This window comes from Molothrus ater, chromosome 14, assembly GCF_012460135.2.
Source record: "Molothrus ater isolate BHLD 08-10-18 breed brown headed cowbird chromosome 14, BPBGC_Mater_1.1, whole genome shotgun sequence".
Taxonomy (NCBI): Eukaryota; Metazoa; Chordata; class Aves; order Passeriformes; family Icteridae; genus Molothrus; species Molothrus ater.
The window spans coordinates 7,945,818-7,971,351 of record NC_050491.2 but is presented as its reverse complement, the minus strand read 5'-3'; the positions used below and the strand labels follow the sequence as shown (position 1 = coordinate 7,971,351).

The following is a 25,534-nucleotide window of genomic DNA, read 5'->3' as shown; positions in this document are numbered from 1 at the left end:
TATAGTTAGGTAGGTTCTGTGTTTGAAGAGGGGAGATGGGTCCTTGAAGGCCATGAACTGAGAATGCTGTTGAATGCTAATTAAGCAAGGAAAGTATATTTTCAGGTTATTTCCATCAGTTGTGACAAGCTCCACTGTTTAATTCCCAGCTCTTAGCAATTAAGCTGGGTGATTCAAGATCCAGACAAAGGACATAATAATTTAAATTTTAAGAAATGTTTAGTTAAAAGCATTAAATTCACAGCTACTGCATGAATATACTTTCTGTATTCATTGACATTCTGTATTCATTATTGCTACAAGTACACTGTCAAGAGGGAATTTTAAACCAATATTAGTAAGTCACTATGTAAAACTCTTAATGCTGCAATTCCTAACAGAAGTTTGTTTATCCCATCTCAGAATGGATGTTTCCATTTCAAATACTTGGGACCAAGGTAGTTTTACTGGGATACAACCTGAATTCAAAATGTGCCCTCCACACAGAGAGCTTCTTATGAACAGCTAGTTCAGAGGCCAAAAGTTGCTTGTAGCAAGTACAGAGGATAACTTCTGAATAAATGAATATATTGGAGGGAATCATAAGCTGCTTACAGGGTGTTTGCAAACAGGAACAGAGAGTACATTCATCAAAGAAATTACTCAGTGAGAATAATTTGTTCAGCTCAGAGCATGTTTACCTGGCTGTGAGGGGAATGGGGAAGTTTAATTGGCAAATGTTTGTATTGTGCTTTGAGACAGTTGTATGAAAGGGAAGCGTTCTTGTTGTTTCTAGGGTTATAATTCCTTCTGTAGCTTGTGTGAATGCAGCCTTTTCTTCAGGGTTGTGTAAAGAAGGGATGCAGTGGTTGTTTTGCACCACGTGCACCTGGGGGAGGTCCTACAAAAGATGTCTTCACTTCAGAGAGCACCCTGGCTGTGTCTGCCCTGCCTGCAGAGCCAGCCCCACACACCTGCACAGTCTGCAGGCAGCCGAGGGTGGAGGCAGCTGAGCACAGACTGCCCTGGGGGTGTTATGGACCCTGAGTACCCGGACAGAATTGTCTCTGCTTCAGCTGATGCTGAATATGGCCATTTTTTATCAAAAAAGCCTCAGTATTGTATTTTAACTTATCCAAGTTTTACAGAGAAGACAGTAAACATCTTCCACAAAAGTAATGAAATCATGACTTCATCTGTTCTGTCCAACTCACTGTCTGCTCTTTAAAGGAGCTGTGAGAAAAATGCAAGTAAACATGCAGATGAGAGCAGATACAGGTCTGAACTGGGCTGGGAAATACTCTGTAAATACCTGAACAGAGTGTCTCAGTACTCAATATCTAGAGAGAATCCTTCTCAGTTACATCACCATTGATTTTTGGAAATGGATAAGTGTCACTGGGAGCAAAATTTGGCCCATACAACTAAGTAATAAATATCTTTTTGCAGGAAGTATATTTATAAACAAAGAGTGAGCCTTGGATCTTCAGGTTACATTTGCAAAGCTGCTGCCTGAAAATTGGCATGGTTCCTTCCAGTCAAGTGATCCTGGAGACAGTTTTGCTGCATCCCAAGCTGCAGTAGTATCTCTGAGGCTTTAGAAAGGAACACCAGTGTCTCTGCAAACAGGATGCTATTTGTGAGTTTTAATTGGAACCAGTCGTGTTTGAAGGATGCAGACTTTGAAATAGCAGGGCTAACCTAAGAAAGCTGTTCAAGATCTATCCACAGTGTTCCCCAGATACACAGGGGTGAAGAGCTTACTGAGATCAAGGCCCAGCATGAGATTCTGCTCTGAACTTGAACTGAATTGAACAAATCTTTTGTGTGTATATTATGTTTTGAAGACATTTGAGTGCTTCAAATATCTTCCTTCCTCTAGCTTGTCAAGGACTATATGCAGAAATATTACGAGACAGGCTTTTTGCAAAGGGGGAATTGAGTGAATTGAGTCACAGAGAAGCTGAATGCCATACATTTAAAGTCAGTGTGTGTCTTCTCACTTAACAAAAACTGGTGATTAGAAGAGGTAAGGAGGAAGGAAATGGATGTTAGGTCATCTTCTATAACCCTGTCATAGTTATGCAGAAGCAACTGACCTGGCTGAGAATTTAATTTTAGCTTTTGCCATTTGGCTGGGAAACTTTAGCTAACACACTCAAATTCACAGTTGTATTTTGGTACAACACTCTGTCTCTTTAAATGCTTCCTTAAGGCTGATGGGCAGTGACAGGATTTTTTCCTGGAAGCAGGTAGTTGTTGGTCACCTGTCCTCTTTGTTGCACAAGTGTGATTATCTTAGAAATTCCTTTAAAAAGGGTTACCAGCACTGCCTTGGTTGCACTAATGGGGTCCTTGAGGACTGAGATGAGGAAAATCGTGTTGATTGTGCACTCCATTCTCTTGGTGAGCACCAGCTGGCCTCTCCAAAAGCTGTCCCTGCTGACAGCCTGGGTGGCTCTCATGGTCCTGGTGGGTATGGTCAAGTGCTCTGGTAGCTGTGGTGTTTCAGCTTACAAACCAGCGCAACCCTACCAAAAAAACACCACACCCCAAAACTCCCAAGCAATTAAAAAAATGCCTGAAGAAAAAAAGAGAAATAACACCAGAATTTGATGGACTGAATATATGGATATGCCAGAGTAATTTCCAATAGACAGAAAATGTGTTTTGATGGAGTTAGTCAGAAGTAGACTAGCAGGACCAAGACTTGTTATAATGACAGGAAAACCTGGCCCCAGAATAGAGTATTGGAATAGGATCCCAATATTACTGGATGGAACCTGCCTGGGCTCGTCTGACCCTTGCTGCTGGGCCAAAGGTGGCAGCTGTGGTGTTTCACCTCAGAGACACCTTTGGTTGGCTGGATGTAGCAGCTGGGAGCTTGGAACAGGTCCAGGCATGCAGGAACTCAGTTTTACCTCTGGTGGTAAAGATGTTTTACCATCTTCAGGCGGTGGTGAAGGGAAAAGGGGACGGATTCTGCCAGAGGGTTTAATCCAGAGCTTTATTGCAGGGTCACAGATCTCTGAATCTTGTAACAGCTCCAACAGAACCCCGAACCGCGTGGTCCTGTGTCTTTTAAGTCCGGGGAGAGGGGGAGGGAAGGGGTAGGTGTGCCACCAACCAGGTAGGAGGGGGGAAGGCTCAGGGGACAAGTGACACCTGGATAGGCCAATGACCCCAGGGCTGAGAGCATCTTTTGAACTTTTGCCAATCAGACAATGCCCTTGCTGGAATGCCAAGATTGATGGACAGCACTTAGCTAGGGGGCAAGGGGGAGGGGGAAGGTATTGGCCCACCTGGGAGGGACTGGGATAGCCAAAACAGGATATTGCATCACACTGCAACAATAGAGTATAACTTGAGCTATCTGTAGTTGGCATTTCTCTGCAATGTAAATCTGAGAGTTTTCCCAGCTGAATAGATCTTATTGCCCCTCCATTCATCACAGGTTTTCTCTAAGTTTGGGTTGGAGTAAATCGGTACAAAATACTTAAAATATGAAGTCTTACATGATAGTGAATGCTCTTTTGTAATGATGCTGTGGTACATGAAAAATCTCAGAATTAATGGAAGAGCAGATAGATTCCTCTGATCAGGAAAACCATAAATCTTAAGTCTTTTGGTGTGTATTGCTTTGTGGTTTGCTTTAGTCTTGATTTAGACCAGCTTTAGAAAGTTAATATCAACCATTAAACCTTCTAAGCTATCTTCCCCTGCTTTTTTTTTTCCCTGGTTTAGAAGTGAATAAAAGAGCTTTGTACAGTTCTTGAAACTGAGCCTGAAACAGCTCTGAACAAAATATAGTGTTCCTTTCAAAATCTTGGAAATAATTACATCATAGGCAAATTGGGCCAGAAACTGTTAATAGTATTCTTTGTGGGATGAAATCCTGTGGGAGGACCTATTTCAGCAGACTGGCATTGTTTACAAATAGATGCAGTGACAGGTACAGTTGTCCCATTCTGAGAGACATCTGTAACTGTGGCCTATAATGGGCTTCTCAACATAACTGCCTTGCTTTTGATAGCAAGCTGAAAATGTGCCTTGGTGCTCCTGTGGTCACCTTCACACTGATCATCCTGGGAGGGAAGGCTGTATTTGGCACTGGAAAACTACTTGTAGGTGGCTTAAAGAGAAAATAAAAGCTTTGCTTGTATAAGCTCCTGGTCTTTGAGAATTGTTGGAGATACAGAGAGCTGTGTCCAGATGTCTCTGCTGGGCTTCATGAGCCAGGAACTCTGCACAGAAACCTGGGCATGATGGACCTTCCCTTCAGCAGGATAACAAACACAGCACATGTGGATCTCCCTGTACCATACAGTGGTTTTCATTACTGGCTCCCCCCCAGACACGTTCCTTACTAGAAAACCTTCTGCATTTCAGGATGGAAATCACAAAGATTAGTAATATTAACTGTTTGACCTCAATCTACAGAAGCATTTAGTTCTCTAGGTAAGTAGGCTAGTCTGTACTTGAAAACTACACTGGCACAGGCTCTGATCTGGCACATTTACAGCTGTTTCTGGGTGATAAGAAAGCATTTTACTGCCTGTGTATGTGCTTCTAAAGGTGGGTGAGCTGTGTTCCTCCATCACCAGAGCACGTCTTTACCTGGACAGTGGGACTGTGTGAGCAGGGCCTTCTCTTGGGAACCAGACACATGCTGGAGACCGTGGTTTTTCTGAAGGATCACTTTTCTTTCCCAGATGGTGTGGTTCAAATGACAGACACACCTTTCTCTCTCACAGCTGCCTCCAATATATTACTCCATTAGTTACAAGGGTGTGATGTTTTCCAAGCTTTTAGGTCTGAAGGCAAAGCCCTAGAGAGCAGCACCTGGTCAATGGCTGCCTGTGGTTCAGTGCTAGCTGCAGGTACAGGTGGAGATGAACAGCCCCATGGTGCAGGGGAGGTCTGACACAGGGTGAGCCTATGGTAGACATCCTCTTTGCATGGTGAGCACCCATTGATCTACCAGCAGAGCAATTGTTTGAAGTCTCCCTAATTTGCTGCAGGGAAAAGATGCTGCAGAAGGTCAGGTCACTAATTAAACAGAAACAGGTTGAAGGCAGCTGGGAAGGTGCTCATTCAAACTGCTCCCCTGATGGAGGCGAGCAGCTGGGGTTAGTAGCAGCTTCAGGTGTGTGTTTGTGAATCAGGGTCTCCAGGATCACTGCTCCATGCTGTCTGTACTGGGGAGAAGACTGGGACCCAGCTGTTGCTAGAGTTTTCAGCTGTGTGACCTTGGATGGGTTGTGGGATCCCATGGAGATGTAGATGTTTGGGGACAGATGCAAACTAGAGGTGTCATGGTATATTACATTTGTTGTTTTTTTAACTGGACTGGTGTTTTGAATCTCAAATCTGGCTTTTTGGGATTTAATTTAGATGAAATTAAAAATGTAAGTCAAGTAATTTTAAAAAGTGATCATTTTATGTGTGGTAATTTAAAAATGGTAACAAAGGCTAAAATGCCCACGTCATGAAAAATGTCTGAAGTGAATGTCTCTAAATGTTTCAGTTGATCATTTAGCTTTTACTTGTAAGGTAACATCAGTTAAGGCAATGTGGATTTCATTATTTCCTATTAATGTACCACCCATAAATCTGGCAAAATTACAGTTATATCAAAATAAATGTGGTTGTTGAAAATGTTAATCTCCATTCTAATAAAAAAAACCAAAGCAACCCAAGACCAACAATGGAACCCCAAAAGCTCTCAACTGTGTCAGCTTTACCTGACCAAAGGAGAAGCAGCTGGAGCTTCAGGACCTCTCTGTATGTGACAGTCACCATGTTTGGTTGATAGTTGTGGAAAAAACCCTACATCTTCCATACCTGAAAAACAAGTTGCTTCCCTTTAAATTTAAGAGAGTAGCTGATGAGGGCCATAGCTTGTGTTACCTGTGAATTAGCATGAGGAGAGATCCAGAACATATTCACAGTGATGTGCATATGCCTTCTGTAAAAGAAGCCACATTGATTTTAGGGGATGGAAGACAAAGTGCCTATAGAATCACAATGTTTAAAAAGTGTAGCCCACATCACTTCTGATCTGTCTGAAATTGTACTCTATTTTTGGGTCTTAAAACAGTTAATTTTATGAAATGTTGCTGGCTACCCATATTCCCTCAACGAGGACCTTGTTTCTTACATAATAAAAAATGATTGAGTACAATGCCAGGTAATTTCAGTAAGTCATTTAACTTTTACTTTGGAAGTCTGTTTGAGAGGTAAATTTGGATTGCAACCAACTACAGGGAAATAGGTGTAAATAAAAGCTGCAAAAATGTATAACAGATAAAGAAAAAGCTGTATTTAATGGTAATACCTTGATTTTTAGGAATAAGCCACTCGGTTTATTTACCAGCAGCAACCGTTTTCAGAGCAGACTTTTAGCAGAGAGATTTTCTCATGCCACTAGAAAGCTTTTCCTGCCCTCTTTCCTGCCCAAGCCATTGGCCTTGACATCCTCCCTTGACAGGCCTGTTTTGTGCTGTGCTTTGCAGGAGGCTGTGAGGGCTGCTGAAGATGTCAGATAGTCTGGATATTGAAGAGAAACCTCCAGCTCCACCGTTGAGAATGAACAGCAACAATCGCGATTCTTCAGCGTTAAACCACAGCTCCAAACCGCTCCCCATGGCCCCCGAGGAGAAGAACAAGAAAGCCAGGCTGCGCTCCATCTTCCCAGGAGGAGGGGATAAAAGTAAAGTATCAGCACTGCAGATGGGGGCTCCTTCTCTGGGCTTTCTGCTGGTCATTGGTTTTTGTGTTTATTTTCTGCCTCTGTTTTCTTTCTGTTTCAGTTGCAGGCCGTGGTACCAAAGCCTTCTGTTCCAATTACTCTAGAAACACATTTCAAAAGAGGAGGAGGTGTTCAGTCAGTTACTTTCTTGTCTATGAAAAGGCACTAAAATGTGCACACATTGTGCAACTTGCCTTTTAAAAATAACTTTATAGTTATACTGGGGAATCCTTTCCTTTGGATTTTGCTTTGCATTAGCAGTAAATACAGAGATGAGGATGGGAAAATACTTTCACAGAAGTGAAAGGGCAAGATGCCTGACACTTTAGGATTTTTTAATGCACTTAAATCCCAAGCTCTTCTTGCTTGTTCCTTTTGCAGTGAAAGTGGATACTTGGTTTATAACTTGCTAGGTGTGGATGCAGCAAGAGAGTCTTTTAAACATGCAGCAAACAGCATTTCCTTTGCATTCTTTAAAATGCATTTGTGGAGAGGAGTGTGTTTTGAGTTAGCTTGTTTGCAGGTTTAAGGGAAGGGATCTTCATTATTTCTACTCCCATGGGAACTGATGGGCTGCACCTGCAAGGCTGATGTCACTGCAAGGCCACTCTTGATTATCTTTGGAGGGTTGGGGTCACTGGGGGATATTCCTGATGATGGAAACAAAGTGTTGATCTGGGGAAGTGAGGCCAGCCAGCCTCACCTTGGTCCTTGGGAAAGTGGTAGAGAAAATCCTCCTGGAAACCATTTCCATGCAAATGAAGGATAAGAAGGTAGTCAGGAATAGTCAGCATGGATTTGTGATGGGGAGTTCATGCTGAACTGTACTGACAGCCTTTTACCTTGAAGTGACAGGCTTGGTGGTGAAGGCAGAGCAGTGGTTGTTGCTTCTGCTTTAGTAAGGTGTTTGGCAGAGCTTCTCACAGTGTCCTCACAGACAGACTGGTGAGGTACAGTATAGGTAAGTGTACAGTGAGGGAGACTGAGAACTGGCTGGAATGCTGGGCTCAGAGGCTGTGGTCAGCAGCATGAAGTCCATCTGGATTTCAGGAGTGATTCTGACTTCAGTGTCCTCCAAGGAGAGCTCAGAGCTATGGAACTGTGGTCATTCCCTTGGAGCTCCACCTTACCTGTGCTGCCCCATGCATGAGGCTGAATGAGGTTGTGTGGAGCAGCTGGAGATAGTCTGGCATTCAAAACTCCTCACAGTAGAAGGCACAGTGGCAGTCCCATTCCGCCCCTCAGCCATGGGTAATCCTGATGACTTTTCTGATGTGAGGACTGTAACTGGATGGGGCCCATTTCTTAGGCAGACCTGGCTGGTTCACTCTGCAGATTGTTCCCCCAAATGTCCCCTTCTGGGAACAAAATTAATTTTCAATTGATTCTTTTTAAAGGCCAAAATGAAGGTTTCTCCCAGCTTGCTTAATTCCTGGAAAGACTTGGATCACTTCTTTCCCTAAGTGCTAGCAGGATGGTATTATCCCTTTCCAAGGAAGCATTTTCTTAATGAGGAAATGCTGTGTAAAATGCATGCAGAGAAGGGGAGACTCAGAAACAACCCCTCCTGGAAATGATCAGTGACATTAAAAATGTAATTAACTACCAGTCAGAGCAATCTTAGGGAACATACAAGTGCCACGATTTTAAATGTGACCGTGAGGAAAAGTCAAGTAAGATTTATAGCTTAATTTTGTGGGGTGAAATAATAAATGGAGGAAGTTTAGCTTGACTGGCCAAGTCCCTTGAGGTAGTTTCACTGCAGAGTTGGTTTGTGGGTCAGGGTATCAGCCGGCCTGTGTGTGCTTCATAGACTCTGTGACACATTTTTGAGACTCCTGCTTATAAAACAGAAGGTGATTGATATGTCTGCTCTCATCTAGTACAGTGCTTTGCAGCGTCACTATGTTAAATCCATAGTTCATCACTGGTGCAAGTCACTAGAATGTGAAGAAAACACCATGGCAGGGTATTTCTGCCTGAACCTGCAGGAGCTTTGTTGTCTTTCATTTGCTCACCAGACAGGAGGGATGTGAGGATGGATATGGTACAGTGTGTTCTCTCCAAGGCTGTGGTGTGTGTCAGGACTGCTGTGCCTGGCACCAGGAATCTTTTGCAGTCCCTCCCCTGCTGGAGTGCAGCATTTTCACTTAGAGTTTGAATACTTGTGTTTAAAACCTTGTTTTGGCAAGCCACTGATGGCTCTGTGGAGCCCTTCTGTGGATCTGCAGTTGAAATAAGCCTTTTAGGCAGTAGTGTCCTGCCCCTTCCCCTAACACCTGACCTCCTCATGTTCCTTGTATAGCTCCTCTCACTCTCATCTCTGGGCTAATGTACCCCCATTCCTGAGGACAGGAAGCCAAGGCAGACAACTGAAAGTTTCCAGTGTCATGCAGGCAATTTGTGTGGAATAAGGAGCTGAACTTGTTCTGCTGGAGCTGTGAAATTGGCCTTCCTGCCTCAGAGATCATCATGGTGGTGGGAGCCACAGTGGAGTCACAGCAGTAGTGCTTCATTCAGCAGAGGTGTTACCTCAGCAGAAATGACTTGATTCTTCTGGTTGTTTGATACAGGCTTGTTCTTTCATTAAACCCCCTGTGATGCTGTGAAAGAAATTCACTCTGTGTGCACACTGGGGGCTCCATGAGGGCACTGTAGAGCATTCAGCCTAAAGAAGTCAGGAGGAGGCTGAGCTGCACAGCTCAGATGCCCCTTTGAGATGTCCATCCATGCTGAGTTCCTGGGTCAATGATGCCACTTCCATTGAAGCTGCTTTAGACTTGGCTGCAGAGGGGAGCAGAGTCTGGCCTTGAGGCAACTGGCACCTCCTGTACAGAAAAACCAGAAAAGAGGGAAGGAGAAAAACTCAGCAGAGTAAAAACCAATGGAACAAGGGAAGAGGACAAGGCTACAGGAGGAGCATGTTGGGAAGGAGAATGGGAGGACAAGTGTGAGAGGCAGTGGAAGGAGGAGGGAATGGAGGAAAGAGCAAAATGAGTTGAAGAGGAGGTGAGCAAACAGGAAGGCATAAGCATGAGGTCAAACCCTTTCTCTTTCTCTGAGAAAAGCTGCTACTTAGCTGAGTCACATTTTTCTCCCAAAGAACTGCTCTTTTAACGTATTGGTGATGATGGTGATGCAGACTGTGGAAAACAGAACAATCTTTGTTCTATTCTAACCTGTCATAGGTGCTGAGGTGGTGTGGAGGCCATACCTCATGGCTAACTTTGTGCAGCAGGAGTGTATTGTGGAGGACATTTACAAGAAAATCAAATAGGAATGTTCAGTACAAACCTCTTGCATCCAGTGAGTCAGGTGCTTCCAAAAAGTCATGTCTTTTCATATCATTTTGCCAGCTTGTGTGAAATAGGAATGATATGATTTGCAGAGCCCAGACAGAAACATCGATGTTTTTACACTGGGAAGAGGTGAGGGTGCAGTAAAGAGATGTTTAATTCTGTGATTCATTTATAGTGTATCAGCATTTGGACCATAGGTGTTATATCACAGGTCCATGAAGCAAATGAGCCAGATCTTGGGGAATGAGCTGGATCACTTGTCCTCCAGCAGGAGAATCCTAGAATGGACAAATGCTGCTTTTGGTGGAACATTTTTATATAATCCCTTCTTTCACTTCTTGATTTCACTGCTGTTTTGAACTGAATATGATAGTCCTTAAGTGTAATTTTTGCTGCAATAGCTTGCAAATGATGAGGTAGAAGAAGCCAGTTTTGTTACCTACACACAGATGACATCTTCTAACTGGCAACGTCTGTCCTGAAATTTAAACAACATTATCTTAGTGATAAAAGAAGGGGAGCCTTTGCATTTGTATTTTATATATTGCTGCCATCTTTACTGAATGCTAAATGAAAATATTTCATTGGTGAACAATGTGTAATGGTGTGCAGCACAGACAAAAAGTGACAATTATTTAATGAGGATAAATGCAGCAACACAGAGCAAGGATTAGAAGCATTCCAAATAGACTGTAAGGACAAAGAGCATAGCATCTTTATCTCAAAGGATGCTGTAAGGTAGAATAAGAAATAAGCAAATAGAGGCCTTGTGGAGCTACTGCCTGAGCAAAGACAAACTTGAACTGGGAGGGCTGCTGGTACATAGTGAGTCCAGTCTTGGATGAGACCCCTAGATGAACTGTGGAGCTGGCAAACATAATATTAAAACACTGCAGGAAGGTGAAGACAACTTCTCTCAGCCTTTATTCCACTCATTCTTTATCAGGGTCAATAAAACTGGGCTGAAGTGACATTTGTCAGTAGTGCAGGAGATGGATGACCACAGGGATTGCTACTTTCAAAAGGTTGTAAAGAGGGAGGAGATGAGAAGCAAATGCAGGTTGACTGACATTCAAGTCTGCTTGCTTAAGTACGATACTTCACACTCTGGGAATACTGGTGGAGTGGTTTAAAAAGAAAAAAAATCTGGATTACTAATAAAGCCTGCATTTTATGATCATATGTCTTAGTTAATTGAGAGCTCAAAGCTTTTCCAAAGATATTTATGGGATTCTGTTGCTGGGCAGATTCTGTCTTTGCTGAAACAGAGCTGCTGTTTCAGCCTTTTTGTTGGAAGAGGAGTCACCGCATGAGCTGCTGGTTTTCACAGAACCTGTAGGAAAAAAATGGTTATCTAAAAAACCTCTCCTCTGATTTGGCTGATTTTGAAATGGACTCAAACCATGTTGGAAAGCAGATACACATACACACATGTTGGAGAGCAGACACACATGGTGTGTCCTGTGTGATTTACTTCTGCAGGAACCCGCAAAGTCAAATAGGAGTTAGTTTCTAGACATGAAAACTCAATGAAAAAAGAACTGAAAATAGAAATCATGCTGGTTTAGAGATAGCCTAAGAAGACTACTTCATGAATAGCTTGCTTTGGCAGCAGTCACATTGGCTGAAAGAAAAACAAAATTAAATAGCACCTTGTAGACCTTCCCTAACAGAGGTTGACAGGCATTGTGTTAACCTGGGTCGGTTCCTCACGTTGGATGGATGTTAATTGATTTGTTTTCCACTTTTAAAGCACTATTTTGAGCACACCTGATTGTTAAAAGTTTTAAATGAAAAGCTGTTCAGAAAATAAGTGCTTGTTAACATTTTTGCCTCCAGCCAACAAGAAGAAAGAGAAGGAACGTCCTGAGATCTCTCTTCCTTCAGACTTTGAACACACCATTCATGTGGGATTTGATGCTGTCACTGGAGAATTCACAGTGAGTAACTGCTGTATTTCTTGCTTACCAGAACTTCTAGTTTCTTGATGGTAAAATAACCTCCTATTGCCAGAAACATCAGATCATAGCAGCTAGGCTGTGAAGAAAGGGACTTATTTGTTGGGCTTAGGATTTGGAGTGTTTAACTAGTGATTCAGGCTGCCTTTTTTTTTTTTTTCCCTCCAAGAATTGTCAGCAGAGTGTCTGTGGGAAATGAAAACTAGGAAGAATGTAGGTGTATGCTTTTACCAGTCCCCCAAGCTGCTACAAGGGTTGGTTATTCAGTGTCTTTGGGAAAGCACAAAGCTGCATAGTAGACAACCAGCCTCAAGTGCAAAGTCCAGCTCTCTGCAGGTAACCCTTGGAAACACTCAGAAAGCTGCAGCACTGTGGAAGTCCATTCTAATTTAGTGTCCTTCAAAATAGGTTTATACACCAGGTGATCAGTGTTTCTAGCCTTTATGTATTAATAAAATAGCTGTCAGCTTTTGCTTCTTGAATATCAACAAAATGTTGGGAAAAACAAATCTGATGGAAGCTCTTTGAAGTGTGCAGGGGGCTTCAGAGCATTTTTTCTCTGATTACTAGTAGGGTACTGAAACCATTGTTCCTTGAAGCTGAGATGGCAGTGAGCTTACCTTTTGTTAAGCTGTGGAGGTGAGAGGGAGCATTAGCAACTCTGCTGCCACCAGTAGTGCCCCATGAGCTGAGTGGTCAGACTGAGTAATCACCATTGTGGACTGTGCTAGTGCTGACTGGCTGCATACACCAGATAGGATGGGACAAATCATTTGCCTGGACAAAGGATGGTTAATTTTCAGAATTTGAGCCCTAAATGTGATTTATTTATATTTTCTACTTTGATTGCTACTTTTGTTTCACAAAGACGTTTCAGAAAGCTGGGAACTTTCTGTGTCCTACAGTAGCAGTTGCAACAATAGGAATAACAGTAGAAGAAAAAAGACACATTTAATTACAGCATGTCTTCAAAGGAGTACTGAAATTGAATTATCCTTAGTAATTAGGAAATACAGCTACATTTAAAATAAGTGGACTAGTTAATTAGGATTTTTAAAATAGATGTCATAAAATCTTCAAATTTTATTCTGTGCCAGACCCTAGGGCTTGACTAAATGCATGTTTAAAAAGCCCAGATGTGGTCATTTTTGATCAGAAGCTTTGCATAAAGCTTTTAAAATTTTGTTTTCCCTGCTGTCTGTCCTGATTTTTCCTTTTTTTTCCTCTCTTTCTTTCCCTGTAGCCACTTTATTGTTCAGTTTAATTTTCAGTGCCATTCTCCTTATCTTCATATCATATTATCTTACTTTATGCTTTTGTTTCTCTCCTTTTTTTGTTTGCATTACTTCTTCTTGTCCGTCTTCACCTTCCCACTTTCCTTTTTCTTCCCACTGGACATTCAGCTGTTCTTATTCTATATCTGTTCTTCCTTTCAGCCCCCACCTTTATTTCTATCCTGTGTTTGAGACTTTTTCCTTCTGACTCCAGGCAAACACAATGGGTCACACTCATTTTCTCTCACAATCTGACAGGTGGTCAGGGTCCTGGTTAGTTCATGTCCCTGCCAGCTGGAACAGAAAGGAGGGACATCAGGCTTAACACACTTCAGTTTTAAGCACAAGCACTCACTATCTGTATTTCAGGATCAAGGTTTGGATAATTTTGAATGTTGTTATTATCTACCAGTGTTTCAAAGCAGTCACTATCATTAGAGACTTTAGGGGTTTCTCGCTGTCAGGTGCCTTCAACACAAAGCAAATTTAGCCTACATGGCTAAATAGGTCCAGCTTTGTTGTTGTGGCACAGTTTCTTTTTAAATACCTTTTTCCCTTTGCAAACAGTGGATGTGAGATGTCTGCTGGTTTGCAGTTACACTTCTTCTTGAAGTGTGGAAGTGCAGTGCTGCAGTCTGAGAAAGCTGCAACCAATTCAAAACTAACCAAAGGGACAGTGACTTCCCATGCACAGCTGGCCAGCACAGGGCTAAATGCTGTAGTCCTCAGTGGAGTCCAACATCAATCAAAGGAAGGGAATTTTTGCACCATTAAGAACTAGATGTTGGCCCCAGCTAACCCCAGATGCAGGCATTACATTACACAGTACATTAGGCATGTTTGGTTTGTCCCAACCTGGATAGAACCTGTGTGTCAGCTGGGTAGTCATGTGGTTAGTACCTGCAAAGGGACTGCCTCTAGCCCATTCCATGTTCTGATATTCCCACTGTCTAGTGGTCACACTGTCTGCCTCTTTCAAAAGTTTGGAAGTGCCATGGGAGCATCCAATCAATGTGCAAATGTACAGGGGTTTTTGTTTTGTATTATTGCAGCTGTCATGCCAGTAGTGCCTGCTCTCCTGGTTATATGCAGTGCATTGGGCCATTTTCTGACACCAAACCATTGCCCCCAGCTGCATCCCCTGATTGCTGTTAGATGCATCCTAATGCACAGTTGCATGGACTCCTGAGTTCTGGCTTTCAGGCTTCAGCACCAACCTGTGTTGTCCATGATGAAAAAATATTACATCTCCATTTCACTGTGCTTGGAGCAACCACATTTGCTAAGAAATAGGGTTTTTAAAGCAGAGAATAAAATTGGTTGGAACTGTTGGGTGGGAGCATGTTGCTAGAGCTTTATTTGAAAAAGAATTTGCATTTTCTGAATGAAGGGCAGTGTGGTTAGCAGGCCTTTGGGGCGTGTTTTTTGTAAGGCATGCATGTTTGAAACCATTTCCTCATCCCCAACCTAGAAGAAAATGTGGTTACCCACCAAACTTTTAAAGCTTCTAGATTCTGACATTAGTAAGTGGGAAAAGTTGTGGCTGTAGATCCAAAGAAGTTGCACGTTCCTAATCTAATCAAGCATTTCTTTCCAATTGTCCTGATTTTCAGTCTGACACACACAGATTGTTTGTGTTGTGGCAATTCACAGCCTCCCAGATTTCACAATCTGACTTTGACCATCTGCTCTCTTCACTGGTCAAATGGTGATCTCAGGGATGGAGAATGCCCAAGTCTGGAAAAAACTTTTATAGAGCCATTCAAAAATGGTAATCTGGCTTCAAAACCAGTCAAACTACAAAAGCCCAGATCCTTCTCTGTTTTTTTGGGTTTTTTTTTGTTTAGTTTTAAATTGACTGGGGAAAGCACATGTAAATTTTTCTGTCAACTGCCATTAATTCTCAGGAATGTATTTTTATGAGGAGAGAAAAACTGTTTAAAAGCAAAAGGAGGGGGAATGATGCTTCCAAACTTTGGAACAGTTGTGATTTTTCTGTTTTCCTAAATCTGCCTTCCTGTAGCCTGTCTACCACTTGATCTATTTGGTATCCACTTCGTAATTCCCATTTTAGATGGGACTTGCCCATTCTGGCCCATTGGTTTCCTCCTCCCACCACCTTCTGAGTTTGCCCACATTCTGTTTTAACTTTCTTTTCTTTCTTTATTTACGTCCATTACAGCCAGATCTCTATGGCTCACAGATGTGCCCAGGGAAGCTCCCAGAGGTGCGTCACAGGCCCCAAATGCTTCTTTGAGATGTCATAGCACTGCAGCAGCAGGTTGATGTGTGTGCAGTAGATTTGTTGCTTGGCTTTTCCCACTTTTTTTTCATCAATCCTAAACTTTGGAGGCCCATGTCACACATTGTTTTGTGGACAATTTCTGAGAAGAATCTATATGGAAGTAGATTGGGGTGGCACGTTTTTCCTTCAGTGAATCCTGCAATTTGCTGGTCAATGTCAGCTGTGCAGTAAAGGGGGAGATGACATGCTGGAATTATCTTGGATAACTGAAGCAAGTTCTCATCAATAGAATTTCAGTGTAGAGCTGGGGCTTTTAGTGATTGGATCGATTTTCAAATTCCACCTCACCCATAAGATGTCCAAGAATTCATCCAAAGCTTTGGATGAACTCTCAGCCTGTTTTATGAATCCCTGGTTTCTGTATGTTTGCAGTAGAGAATCTAGAGACATCCTTTACAGCTGTGGTATACCTCAGTGTCATGATTTTGAGAGCTGAAAGGCAGATTCTTTACCCTGCAGTGTTCCCTGGTACACTGAAAATTAGTTGTATCAGGGTGGGGTTTACCTTTGAATCAGACAGCAGTGATCATTTCAGCAAAATGTGTTTGCATTCCTAAGCATGAAAAGTCCAGTGTAAAGCTCCTAAAAAACACTGTGTTGTGCACCAGTAGAGAATAAATAGTCTTGTTACATCTGCCCTGAATCACCAGGCAAACAAGCTTAAGCCTTAAATCTTTATTCCATGGAGCAGCAGAGTTGATTTCCAGAGAAGTTTCATCCCCTTTTTTTCCTTTCACAGTCATTACTTTATTTTTATAAAGTTGGGTCCTGGTTTTAGCTAGATTTTTGATAGAGAGAAATGATTGCATCTAATTTTAATTGTAAGGTGTCAATCAAAATTTCTGCAAGTAATCTTACAGCAAGCATGGGATCTTGGTAAAGATCTGTGAGGCTGCAGGTTTTAAATACTCTAAACCCACTTTGTTTCCACTCAATGTCTACAGGGCATTCCAGAGCAGTGGGCCAGGCTACTACAGACCTCCAACATAACAAAACTGGAGCAGAAGAAGAACCCACAGGCTGTTCTAGATGTTCTCAAATTTTATGATTCAAAAGAAACAGTTAACAACCAGAAATATATGAGCTTTACATCAGGAGGTAAGTTGATGTCTCCCAACAGGGGAGGTCAGGCTCCAAAATGAGTCAGAGCAAAGTTCAACATTCAAATTGTCAGGAGGCAACCTGAACCAATTCTTCATTGTGGGATACTCTGGAATTTAATTCCATTTCTCCTTTTCTTCCCCCTAAATGTCATTAAAATGCAACAAACTTGCTTTGTTGCAGGTTTTTAGAACTAACCAAGATTTTGTTAAAAAAATGCCATTAAGATGGCATTAGTTTGGTAGAGTGCCTGTCAACAGCTTCAGCTAAAAAAGGGGGTGTCAGTAGCCAACAGGGTGCAGACAGCATTTGGAGTGTCACCTGCTGGGGTTCCATTTCCTCCACAGGATGGTCTGTGGCACTGGAGTCTGTCATTTCCTCACTTTGAAGGTTCAACCGAGACAACTTCCAAAATGAAGAAGCTTCTCAGAAGTATTTCTAAAAACTGTGCACTCATCTCCAGGATTGAGAGAAGCATCTTTTTAACCCAAATTTCACAATTAAAGGGTTTGACTAATTTGATGCTTACTGTGTGCTAAAATGGCAATTCCCTTTGTGATGAAATTCAGACTTCATAACAGTTCATGTGTGCTCCTGAACCTAGGAGCTGTTCTCATCCTTTGTCAGAATAGAGCTGCCATGGCTAAGAAGGGTTTTGAGGAAGCTTTTCTTTGGAAATGTTGTCAGCAAGCTAATGAGAATGAATGCATGCAATTAATTGAAAAAAAAAAAGACCACAGGAAGAAAAGGAGAAAAAAAAGACAGAAAGCTGCTTTAGCTCTTGGGTGGAACAGAAGCATTGACAGTTAAAGAACAATTTGCATTTTCTTGACCAAATTTCTATTTACTTTATTTACTAGCAAACAGGCCAAAAAATAGAGTCTGGAATTTTGTCCTGTTCTCTTCCTTGGTGTTGCTCCTGAAGGGATGGTGTGGAAGAAAAACAATCTCTATTTGGGTTAACTTGTTCTGTGGGATTCCCCAAAACAGGCAGGGTTTTTTCCTAACAGCATCTGGTTCATTCTCCTTTGCTCATTGCAGATAAAAGCGCCCATGGATACATAGAAGCCCATCCCTCGGTGAGTGGGAAAGTAACCTTTGATGTTCTTCATGTTTAAGAATTGTGGAGCAAGCCATGAGCTTTCCCTGGCTGATTTGTTCTTTTTAAAAAGGTGAAAGTCTGGTTTAGCAGACAGAAGATTGCTGGTTTTAGCCATGGTGTATATCATTCACAACAATATGCAGCACCACCTAATGAGCCCATTTTAATTTAGTTTTAAAAATTTAGAATGCCATTTCTATCGAGTTTCATGATTTCTCCTTAGTACAGCTGGATATATAACTGAATATAAATAAGGTTATAATTGATATGTAACTCTCTGGAACCATTGAAGGAAAGTTTTAAATAACCATCCACTCCAATTAAATGCTGGATTGCAATAGCAATCACAGAGATGTAGGAGTGACATACACATTAATACTGACCAAATTTATTAGGGTTATTGTTAGTGAATTAAATAGCAAGTGACTGAATGGGGATTTGGCTTTTATTTTAAAGTGTTAAGCAGCTTCATGTGAGGTTTGTGATTACACAGCCAACTGTGTATGATGAAATGAAAATCATCTTTGAATATTCACACTTCAGATTTTCAATCAATGCCACGTCCCTTATCTTTAATAAAACACACTTCTCAGAGGAAGTGTGGTGTTCACCAGAGCAGAGGAAGCCTTCCCAGTAGCTTTTCCAGTGGATATGGACACCTTGGCAGATGCTGTAGTATTTTTGTCTAGCAGACAGAGGCAGTAATGAGACAGTCAGCATGACAGCTTTTCAAAATTACCGACTCAGCTCTCCCTGTTTGCTGTGGGCTTCCCTTACTGCTATTTCTACTGGACCAAAGGGATGGCATTTTAAAGAGAGCGATCGTCAGATGTGAATATGTTGAATGGTGCCTTTGATTTGCATCAGTTCTCCTAGTGGCCTGTTGTAGCCAGCTTTAAAGCAGTTGGTAAAAACTTCAGAAGGTGCATTTTCATTTTTTTGTTTCACCAGCAGATTTGGGATGACATGATATAACCCCCTGCCTCTGAGCAGCAGGTGGGACTGGGGGAGTTCAGTGCACCTATTCCTTTAAGTGTTGTCCTGGGTTTAACTTAGACTTTAGGCCCATAGGAGCCAAGTGCATGTCTAGATTGGCCTCTGATGTCTGGGAAGACTGAGGGTAGAGGAAGAGCTTCAAAGTACCAGGATAGAGACTGACACTCACAGCACTGTCTGTCCACAGAGCACAAAAACAGCATCAGAACCTCCTCTGGCTCCCTCTGTGTCTGAAGAAGAGGATGAAGATGATGAAGAGGAGGAAGATGACAATGAGCCTCCGCCTGTTATCGCCCCACGGCCTGAACACACAAAATCAGTAAGTGCCAGCTTTTTTAGGTCTGTGTTTGGTGCAGTGCAGAGCTGCAAGTTTGTGATCAGACAGCACTGAAGGGGCTGAAGGTGCTTGGGTGGAAGTCCTGCCATGGCACAGAGCTTCACTCCAGCCACTGACACTGGGAAAATCAGGTTTGAACTTTCACATTCTCATGTCAGTTTCTGGGATTGTGGTGAGGGCCATGGCTTTCTTCTTATATCAGGTAAGAGGTAGCATCATGTCCTTTAATGCTACAGGTGTGAAAATGCAGGCTCCCTGTCAGCAGTGATAGCAATCCAAAGATGCTGTTCATATCCTGGCAAGATACATAGGACACACTGTCCTCTGGAGGTGCCTGTCCCTCTCCATGGCCTATATCAGCAAGTCCATGAAAGTTGAACATGAAACTGGCCATGAACTTGTAACCTTTCATTTTTGCTTGTTCAGTTTGAGAAGTGGACAGCAAACCCAGTTTTAGAGTCTGGATGTGGCTGACACGATCTTCCTAAGGGTTCATACTTGAAATATGATCTCAGGGGGATCTCTGCCAGCCACCTTTCTGACACAAAATAATTTCTTGTCACAGATCTACACCCGCTCTGTTATTGAACCTGCCGCTGCACCAGCACCAGCTAAAGAAGCCACCACTCCCCAGCCTGAAAACTCCAACACAAACACCCTGTACAGAAACACAGACCGGCAGAGAAAAAAATCCAAGATGACAGATGAGGAGATCCTAGAGAAACTGAGTATGTATTGGGTATTTTGAGTCTGCCAGAGCAGTGTATTTGCTGCAGGTGTCAGCATTAGCTGTACCAAATGTTTCTTGCAGTTTAGTGTCACAGAGTTGTTTACAACTCCCTACAGAAACTGTTGTGCTTTGAGGCAGCAAGAGAACACTTGGGGTGTTCCTGCTGCCTCTGAGGGCAGCTGATACTGGGTTGGGTTTGCCTGAGCTTCCTGCTGTGCTTAAGGCAAAAGCAGAGATTGTTTCTGGTTGAGCAAAAGGCTGTGACCTAGTGAATGACATAGGGAACTCTTGTGTACTAATGGCCAAATGAAACAGAATGTTTGGGTTCCTAAATTCTCTCTAGACTCCTAACTTCTCATGGTTCATTGGAGTCAAAATACTTTGCAAAAATCTGTTGGGTTTTTGGGTTTTTGTTTGTGGGAGGTTTTTTATTGGTGTGGGGTTTTTTACCAGGAGACAACTGCAGCACTAAACTGGTCCCTTCAGCCTCAGTGAGCTCTCCTTGAGACAGTTACACATTTTCCAGGTATTCTCTTGCTGTCTATTCTGTAACTGTTATTGCTCCTCCTACTTCTACAGTTTGTTTTTAAGAATTTTACAGTTTTGTCAGTGCTCCTTTGGAAGGAGCATCTGCTATATATTCCTCAGATAACAAGGCACTTTCTCATGGCTAATTCCCAGCCAGTTAATACTATTAGAATCCTGACTATTGGCTCCAGCCCCTGTGCACATCATACTCTACTGAAGCACATCAAGCCCTTCCTGATTCTGCAATGCAACCAATTGAATTTGCTTCTTGCATGTGATAGCTGCCAGTGCAGTGTTCTCAGATTAAATGGTTGGTTCAGAGCAGAGCCAGGTTATTCTGTGTCTACCATTAATTGTTAGTAAAAAAAGCAGATTGATCTACACCTCCTTCTGTCAGATCACAAAGCCAATAATGTGTCTTTAATGGAGGCACCTGCTTGTAGTAGAGTGCTGTGTGGCTGTGGTTTTTTCTCAGTGGTTGCCATTGCTCAACCTTCTTGTCATCCTTGCCCTGCCCCTGATGGCTGCTGTGAATGCACAGGCTGGAGCCTTCCTTAGCTGTGAGATTTCAGCTGCTTGCAGTTTCCTGCATCCTTACCAGGCTGACATGAATCTCAGTGACATTAGGGAGTATCCAAGGGATAAATTCAATAGCTTTAGCTGAGGGCATGGTGAAATAAATTCCAGAGCAGGTGGTCACCTGCAGGTATGTCAGCTTATAGAGAGGAATTCTCCTTCTTCAGCTGATGCTAAATGTTTGAGGCAGGCTTCCTCCCCTGAGATCTACAGGTACCCTGCATCCATGAGCTCAGGTATGTCTATCATTTATTCAAGCTGCTGTATATCCAGGTTGGGACTGGGCCCTAGAGTTTTGGGGAGTTGTATCTTTAAAATGTTACATGCTTTCATGCTTTTTCTTTCTTAACAATTTGCTACCAAGTGAGCAAGCTCTGAATGTCTGCCTTGGGCAAATTGTGATGTGGGCAATGAAAATATTTTGTGCTTTCATGAAGCTATCTGAAAACAGGCATGATGCTTTTTTATTGAGTCTTGAACTAATTATATTTAAGCAGTGTGGTGCTTGTTCTATTTTAACTTGCGTGACTACTCCACCTTGCCTACTTCCCTCACAATTCTTTCTATGCTACTTTTAGGAAGATGTCCCCTGCCCTCTTTTATCTAAAATGGCTTTCATAATTCTTTTCTACTTGAAATAGCTTGAGTTCTTTTAGAGCTTTTAGACTTTAATAGTGAGTAAAGACTGTAATATTGAGATAAGATCAAATAAAATTTTGTCTGTAATGAAATCATGACTATGTTCTACTGATAACTATAAAACAGAACTGGCCCAATTCAGGTTTCTTATCCACTTAATTTAGGACTTGATAAAGGAAAGTGCTTAAAGACATCAAAATAGCTGATAGGTTTGTCTTTTGTCCAGAGCAGAGAGTGCTTGTCTGAGCAGGAGCTGTGTACCTGTCACTTTGTTGATTTTAATACTGTGATGTTTGATGTACATTGGCTTAAGTACAGGGAACCAACCACAAACAACTGCCTTGGAAAAGCAGCTACTCAAGTCTTGAGGAAAAACTCAGAAAATCTGAACTTCAAAATTAGTGGCAAATTTGGAAAATAATTTTTAGAAATCTTTCTTCTTCAGTCCTTCTCTTTATTGTTTTCTGAAGTGAATGAACTTCCATGAACTTGTGATATCTGTTCTAGTAGATACACCGTTCTATTAACTTGCTGAAAATAGCACCTAGCAGGCACTGGCAGCACAGTGTTCTTCCTGTTGTCCAGCCCAGCACAGAATTAGAGCAGTGTTTGATTTACTGCTGCAGAGCTCATGGGGTTGTGAGCCACAGGGTGTGAGTCAGTCCCATGTGGGACAGTCTGGCCCCATCACCCATTGTGGACTTCATGCCACTGACAGCTGAAGTTAAACCTTGCCCTGCTTGACACCTTCTTGCACATTTGGAGATGCCAGGAATCTGATGGGAAGGAAAAAAAGCAGTAATTAGGATATTTGTCTGTGTCTAATGAAAGAGCCAAAATCTGATAGATAGTCTCAAACAAATCTAAAGGCTTAATTCAATAAACAGTACTGGTTTTTCTGGTCTGGTAGTTTCCTTGATAGAATGCAAACAGTGAAGCCTGAGGTGGTGGCTCAATTCAAATGTCTTCTAAGCACTTACCTTGGAATGTACATCACAGAAATAGTTTAAGAAGATGAGTTCAGAAGGAAAGACTTCAGTGATCTGCAGCTTATTTCCTTTGACTGATCTGGCTGTATCCCTGTATTACAAATAAATATTTGTTTACCTGTGCATCCAAAACAAAACTAGATGATGCACCATTCCCTCTTAGTAGTCACAAACTCCTCTTCTCCCTGTTCAGGCCATTTGTATGGAGCAGAGAGGTCTTCAGCATCCAAATGGGCATCTGACTGGCTGCCTAGCCAGGAATCTGCCTGCCAGCACAGTGAGAAGACAGGGCATCAGCACCATCTGGTACACTCCCTGCTACAGCAATTTTGCAGCCCTTGGCAAGGGTGTTAATGGAGCTGCAGAAGAAGAGGTTTCCTTTGCCCCACATGCTCACTCCCCTTACCCAGTGCTCTGGGAATGCCAGCCAGGACTGATGGCAGGGTGAGCCTGCCTGCTGCCTGGGATGCCCACATGGTCTCAAGTGCCCTGAAGTGGTCCTGCCCTGCTGTGCCAACCTGCAAGAGTCAGGTGGATTGGTGTGTCGGGAGCCCAAGCTGGGAAACCTTCAGAATCTGGTTAACTTTTCATAGTTTCATCTCACTGAAACAAATGGCATAAAGCAAAGCTCATTCTGCTTCTCTAGAGCAGGTCTTCACTACAAAATAACTTTTCAGTAGAGAAGAACATGACTAGAGGACTCTGGGGCTCCCTTCTAGCTGACTAGAAGGAGGGATAGGAGATGAGAAGGTATAAACCTCCTGCTCACACTGTGGAGCTTGATCATCCCACTGCTGCAGCATGGAGCTTCCAGGGGGCAGCAGCCCCTTGTTTGATCTGTCTTCTGCATCATATCATCTGGGCTCAGGATCAGCATGCCTTTGGGCAGCTGTCTGTGTCACACCAGCACCCCAGGAGCACTGCTGTCCTGTTAGCCACCCTGCTGGTTTCAGGAGAACATGAGCACAGTGTGTGTGTGGTGGTGAGAGGGTGAGTCCAGTGTGAGTGGTGGGGCTGTGTCACATTGAAAACCAGCAGTGTGGTTCTTGAAATGGTGCAGGGCAGGGATGTCTTCAGAACTTAGCCTGGAAACCAGTGATGGGGGCCCTGGTTCTGAAACCCCATCATTCTTGATGGTAAAATGAAATGCTGTTCACTGCAAACATGAAGGCATTCTTTTGGCAAACTGCTGAAAGGTTGAGATGGTCTCCTCCTCTCCTGGAAGCACTTGCAGTACTCTTCCTGTTCCAAAAATGGTACCTGCTCATAAAAAAGTGAACACAAGGTACATTTAATCTTCAGAAGTAGTAAACTTTTTGTTGAATCACAGTGTGTTTATTCCCAAGAAAATACAGGCAGAGTTGTTATAGCTCTCCTTAATGTTTGTAGTGAACAAATGCTTGCATTGGTGCCTCTTGTTTTCTGATCTCTGTCTGTTCTGAATGTTTCTCCTTGTGTTCAGTTTCTTGTCAGGGTAACCCTAAAGGACTGTAGTAAATCAGTGTTTATGGAGGCCATCTGTGCTGTGGAGCTGCCTCTGTTGCTGTTGTTACTCAACTGACCACAAATGGCCCAAAGCCCCAGACAGTGGGGCTGCATTTCAGATCTGCTGGAAGGTGGAATCTCTGGTTTGAAGTGAGAATCTTGCATTTTGTTTCTTTCAGGGAGCATTGTGAGCGTGGGAGATCCTAAGAAGAAATACACTCGATTTGAAAAAATTGGCCAAGGGTAAGTCATATCCCAGTTTCTTGTACAAAACCATGGACCAGGTATTTTGGTGGTGGAGCATCAAGCATGAAGAGAGGCAAGCTCCAAACATGTTCAGATATCATCAGCTTTAGATCCTCCTGTCTCTCAGTACTGATCAGAATTTATAACTGTGGTCAAAAGTAACTTGATGCTGACCGAATCTCATCTGCAGCAAGGAGAAAGGCCTGAAGGATCTCTTGTCCCTCAGGTGTGTGGCTCTTGTTTGCTTATTTTCTTATGAGAAATCATTTTTGTATGTCTCAAAATAATACGACCATGCTGAAGAAAGGAGAGAAAAACATTATTACCTAAAAGAGAAACATACCACCTGATAGCTGTCAGCAATGTTTATTTCAAATATTTGCTTTAAACAATATTCAGTGGTCAGGCTTATAACCACATAGTTTAGAAACTGAAACCAGAGATTAAATAATAAGCTTTTTTTTTTTCTAGCAGGGGTTGTAAAACCCAAAAATTCAGTCATAGACACAGTGCTAATGCACTTCAGAGGAAGATACATCATCTGCCTTGTGGCAGATCCCTTGTGGATCCTGCAGGTTCTAGGCATTTATTGAAAATAATCACCCAAGCCATTCCCTTTGGAAACCCAGCTTTGCTAACTGTAAATTGGATCAATTTGAAATATTTCCTCTGTGAGGAGGCAAGAACAAAAGAACTTACCTCAAAATTAGGTATCTGACTTGCATTTTAACTATGGGCTGCCTGCACCATTGGTGTTTCCTTGGCAGTGTTGTTCCAGGAGGACTGGCACCATCTGTGTAATGCCAGGCCACTGCTGGCAGTGTAGGACAGAAGCTGTTTTCTGGCATCAGGAGATATTTTTCTGCCTTAACTGTTTGTGGGGTCTGAGCTCAGAGTAGTCTGTTGCTAACCTGGAATAGTTAATGTACTGCAATAAGGCTGACACACCCATGCCCTTTCTCTGGCAGGTTTATCTTAAATCTCTGTGATTTGGTAGGGCCCTTGTGGGAAGGTTTTTATGCTCTATTCATTGTATAAAAACCCTTTCTCAAATTCCAACTTGCTTCCTATCCGAACCTTTAGTTCTTACTGTCATTTGTAAAATGTCAGTGGAAACTTCAAGCTGTGCCTGTCTCTTAGGAAGGGGGTGTCAGCTGAACAAGTGAGAGCAGAATAAACATGTGTGTGAAGCAGATTATTGCTGTCACTGTGAGAATGTGACCATCACCCTCACGTGGG

The 25,534-nt window shown here is 42.5% G+C and overlaps 1 protein-coding gene across 3 annotated transcripts in view; it reads left to right on the top strand.

Annotated features, from left to right (window-relative positions):
* Nucleotides 1-25,534, top strand: part of PAK3 (p21 (RAC1) activated kinase 3) — a 126,946-nt gene that overhangs the window by 83,370 nt on the left and 18,042 nt on the right. For all 3 annotated transcript variants that reach the window (XR_004981899.2, XM_036401866.2, XM_036401867.1), the window contains exons 2-8: nt 6,495-6,691; nt 11,869-11,969; nt 16,511-16,664; nt 17,709-17,746; nt 18,953-19,084; nt 19,668-19,830; nt 24,229-24,292. Coding sequence is in view for 2 of the 3 variants with exons in the window: in XM_036401866.2 (XP_036257759.1) it covers nt 6,517-6,691; nt 11,869-11,969; nt 16,511-16,664; nt 17,709-17,746; nt 18,953-19,084; nt 19,668-19,830; nt 24,229-24,292 (827 nt within the window). In the remaining variant the exon portion in view is untranslated. The remainder of the gene's footprint in view (nt 1-6,494; nt 6,692-11,868; nt 11,970-16,510; nt 16,665-17,708; nt 17,747-18,952; nt 19,085-19,667; nt 19,831-24,228; nt 24,293-25,534) is intronic.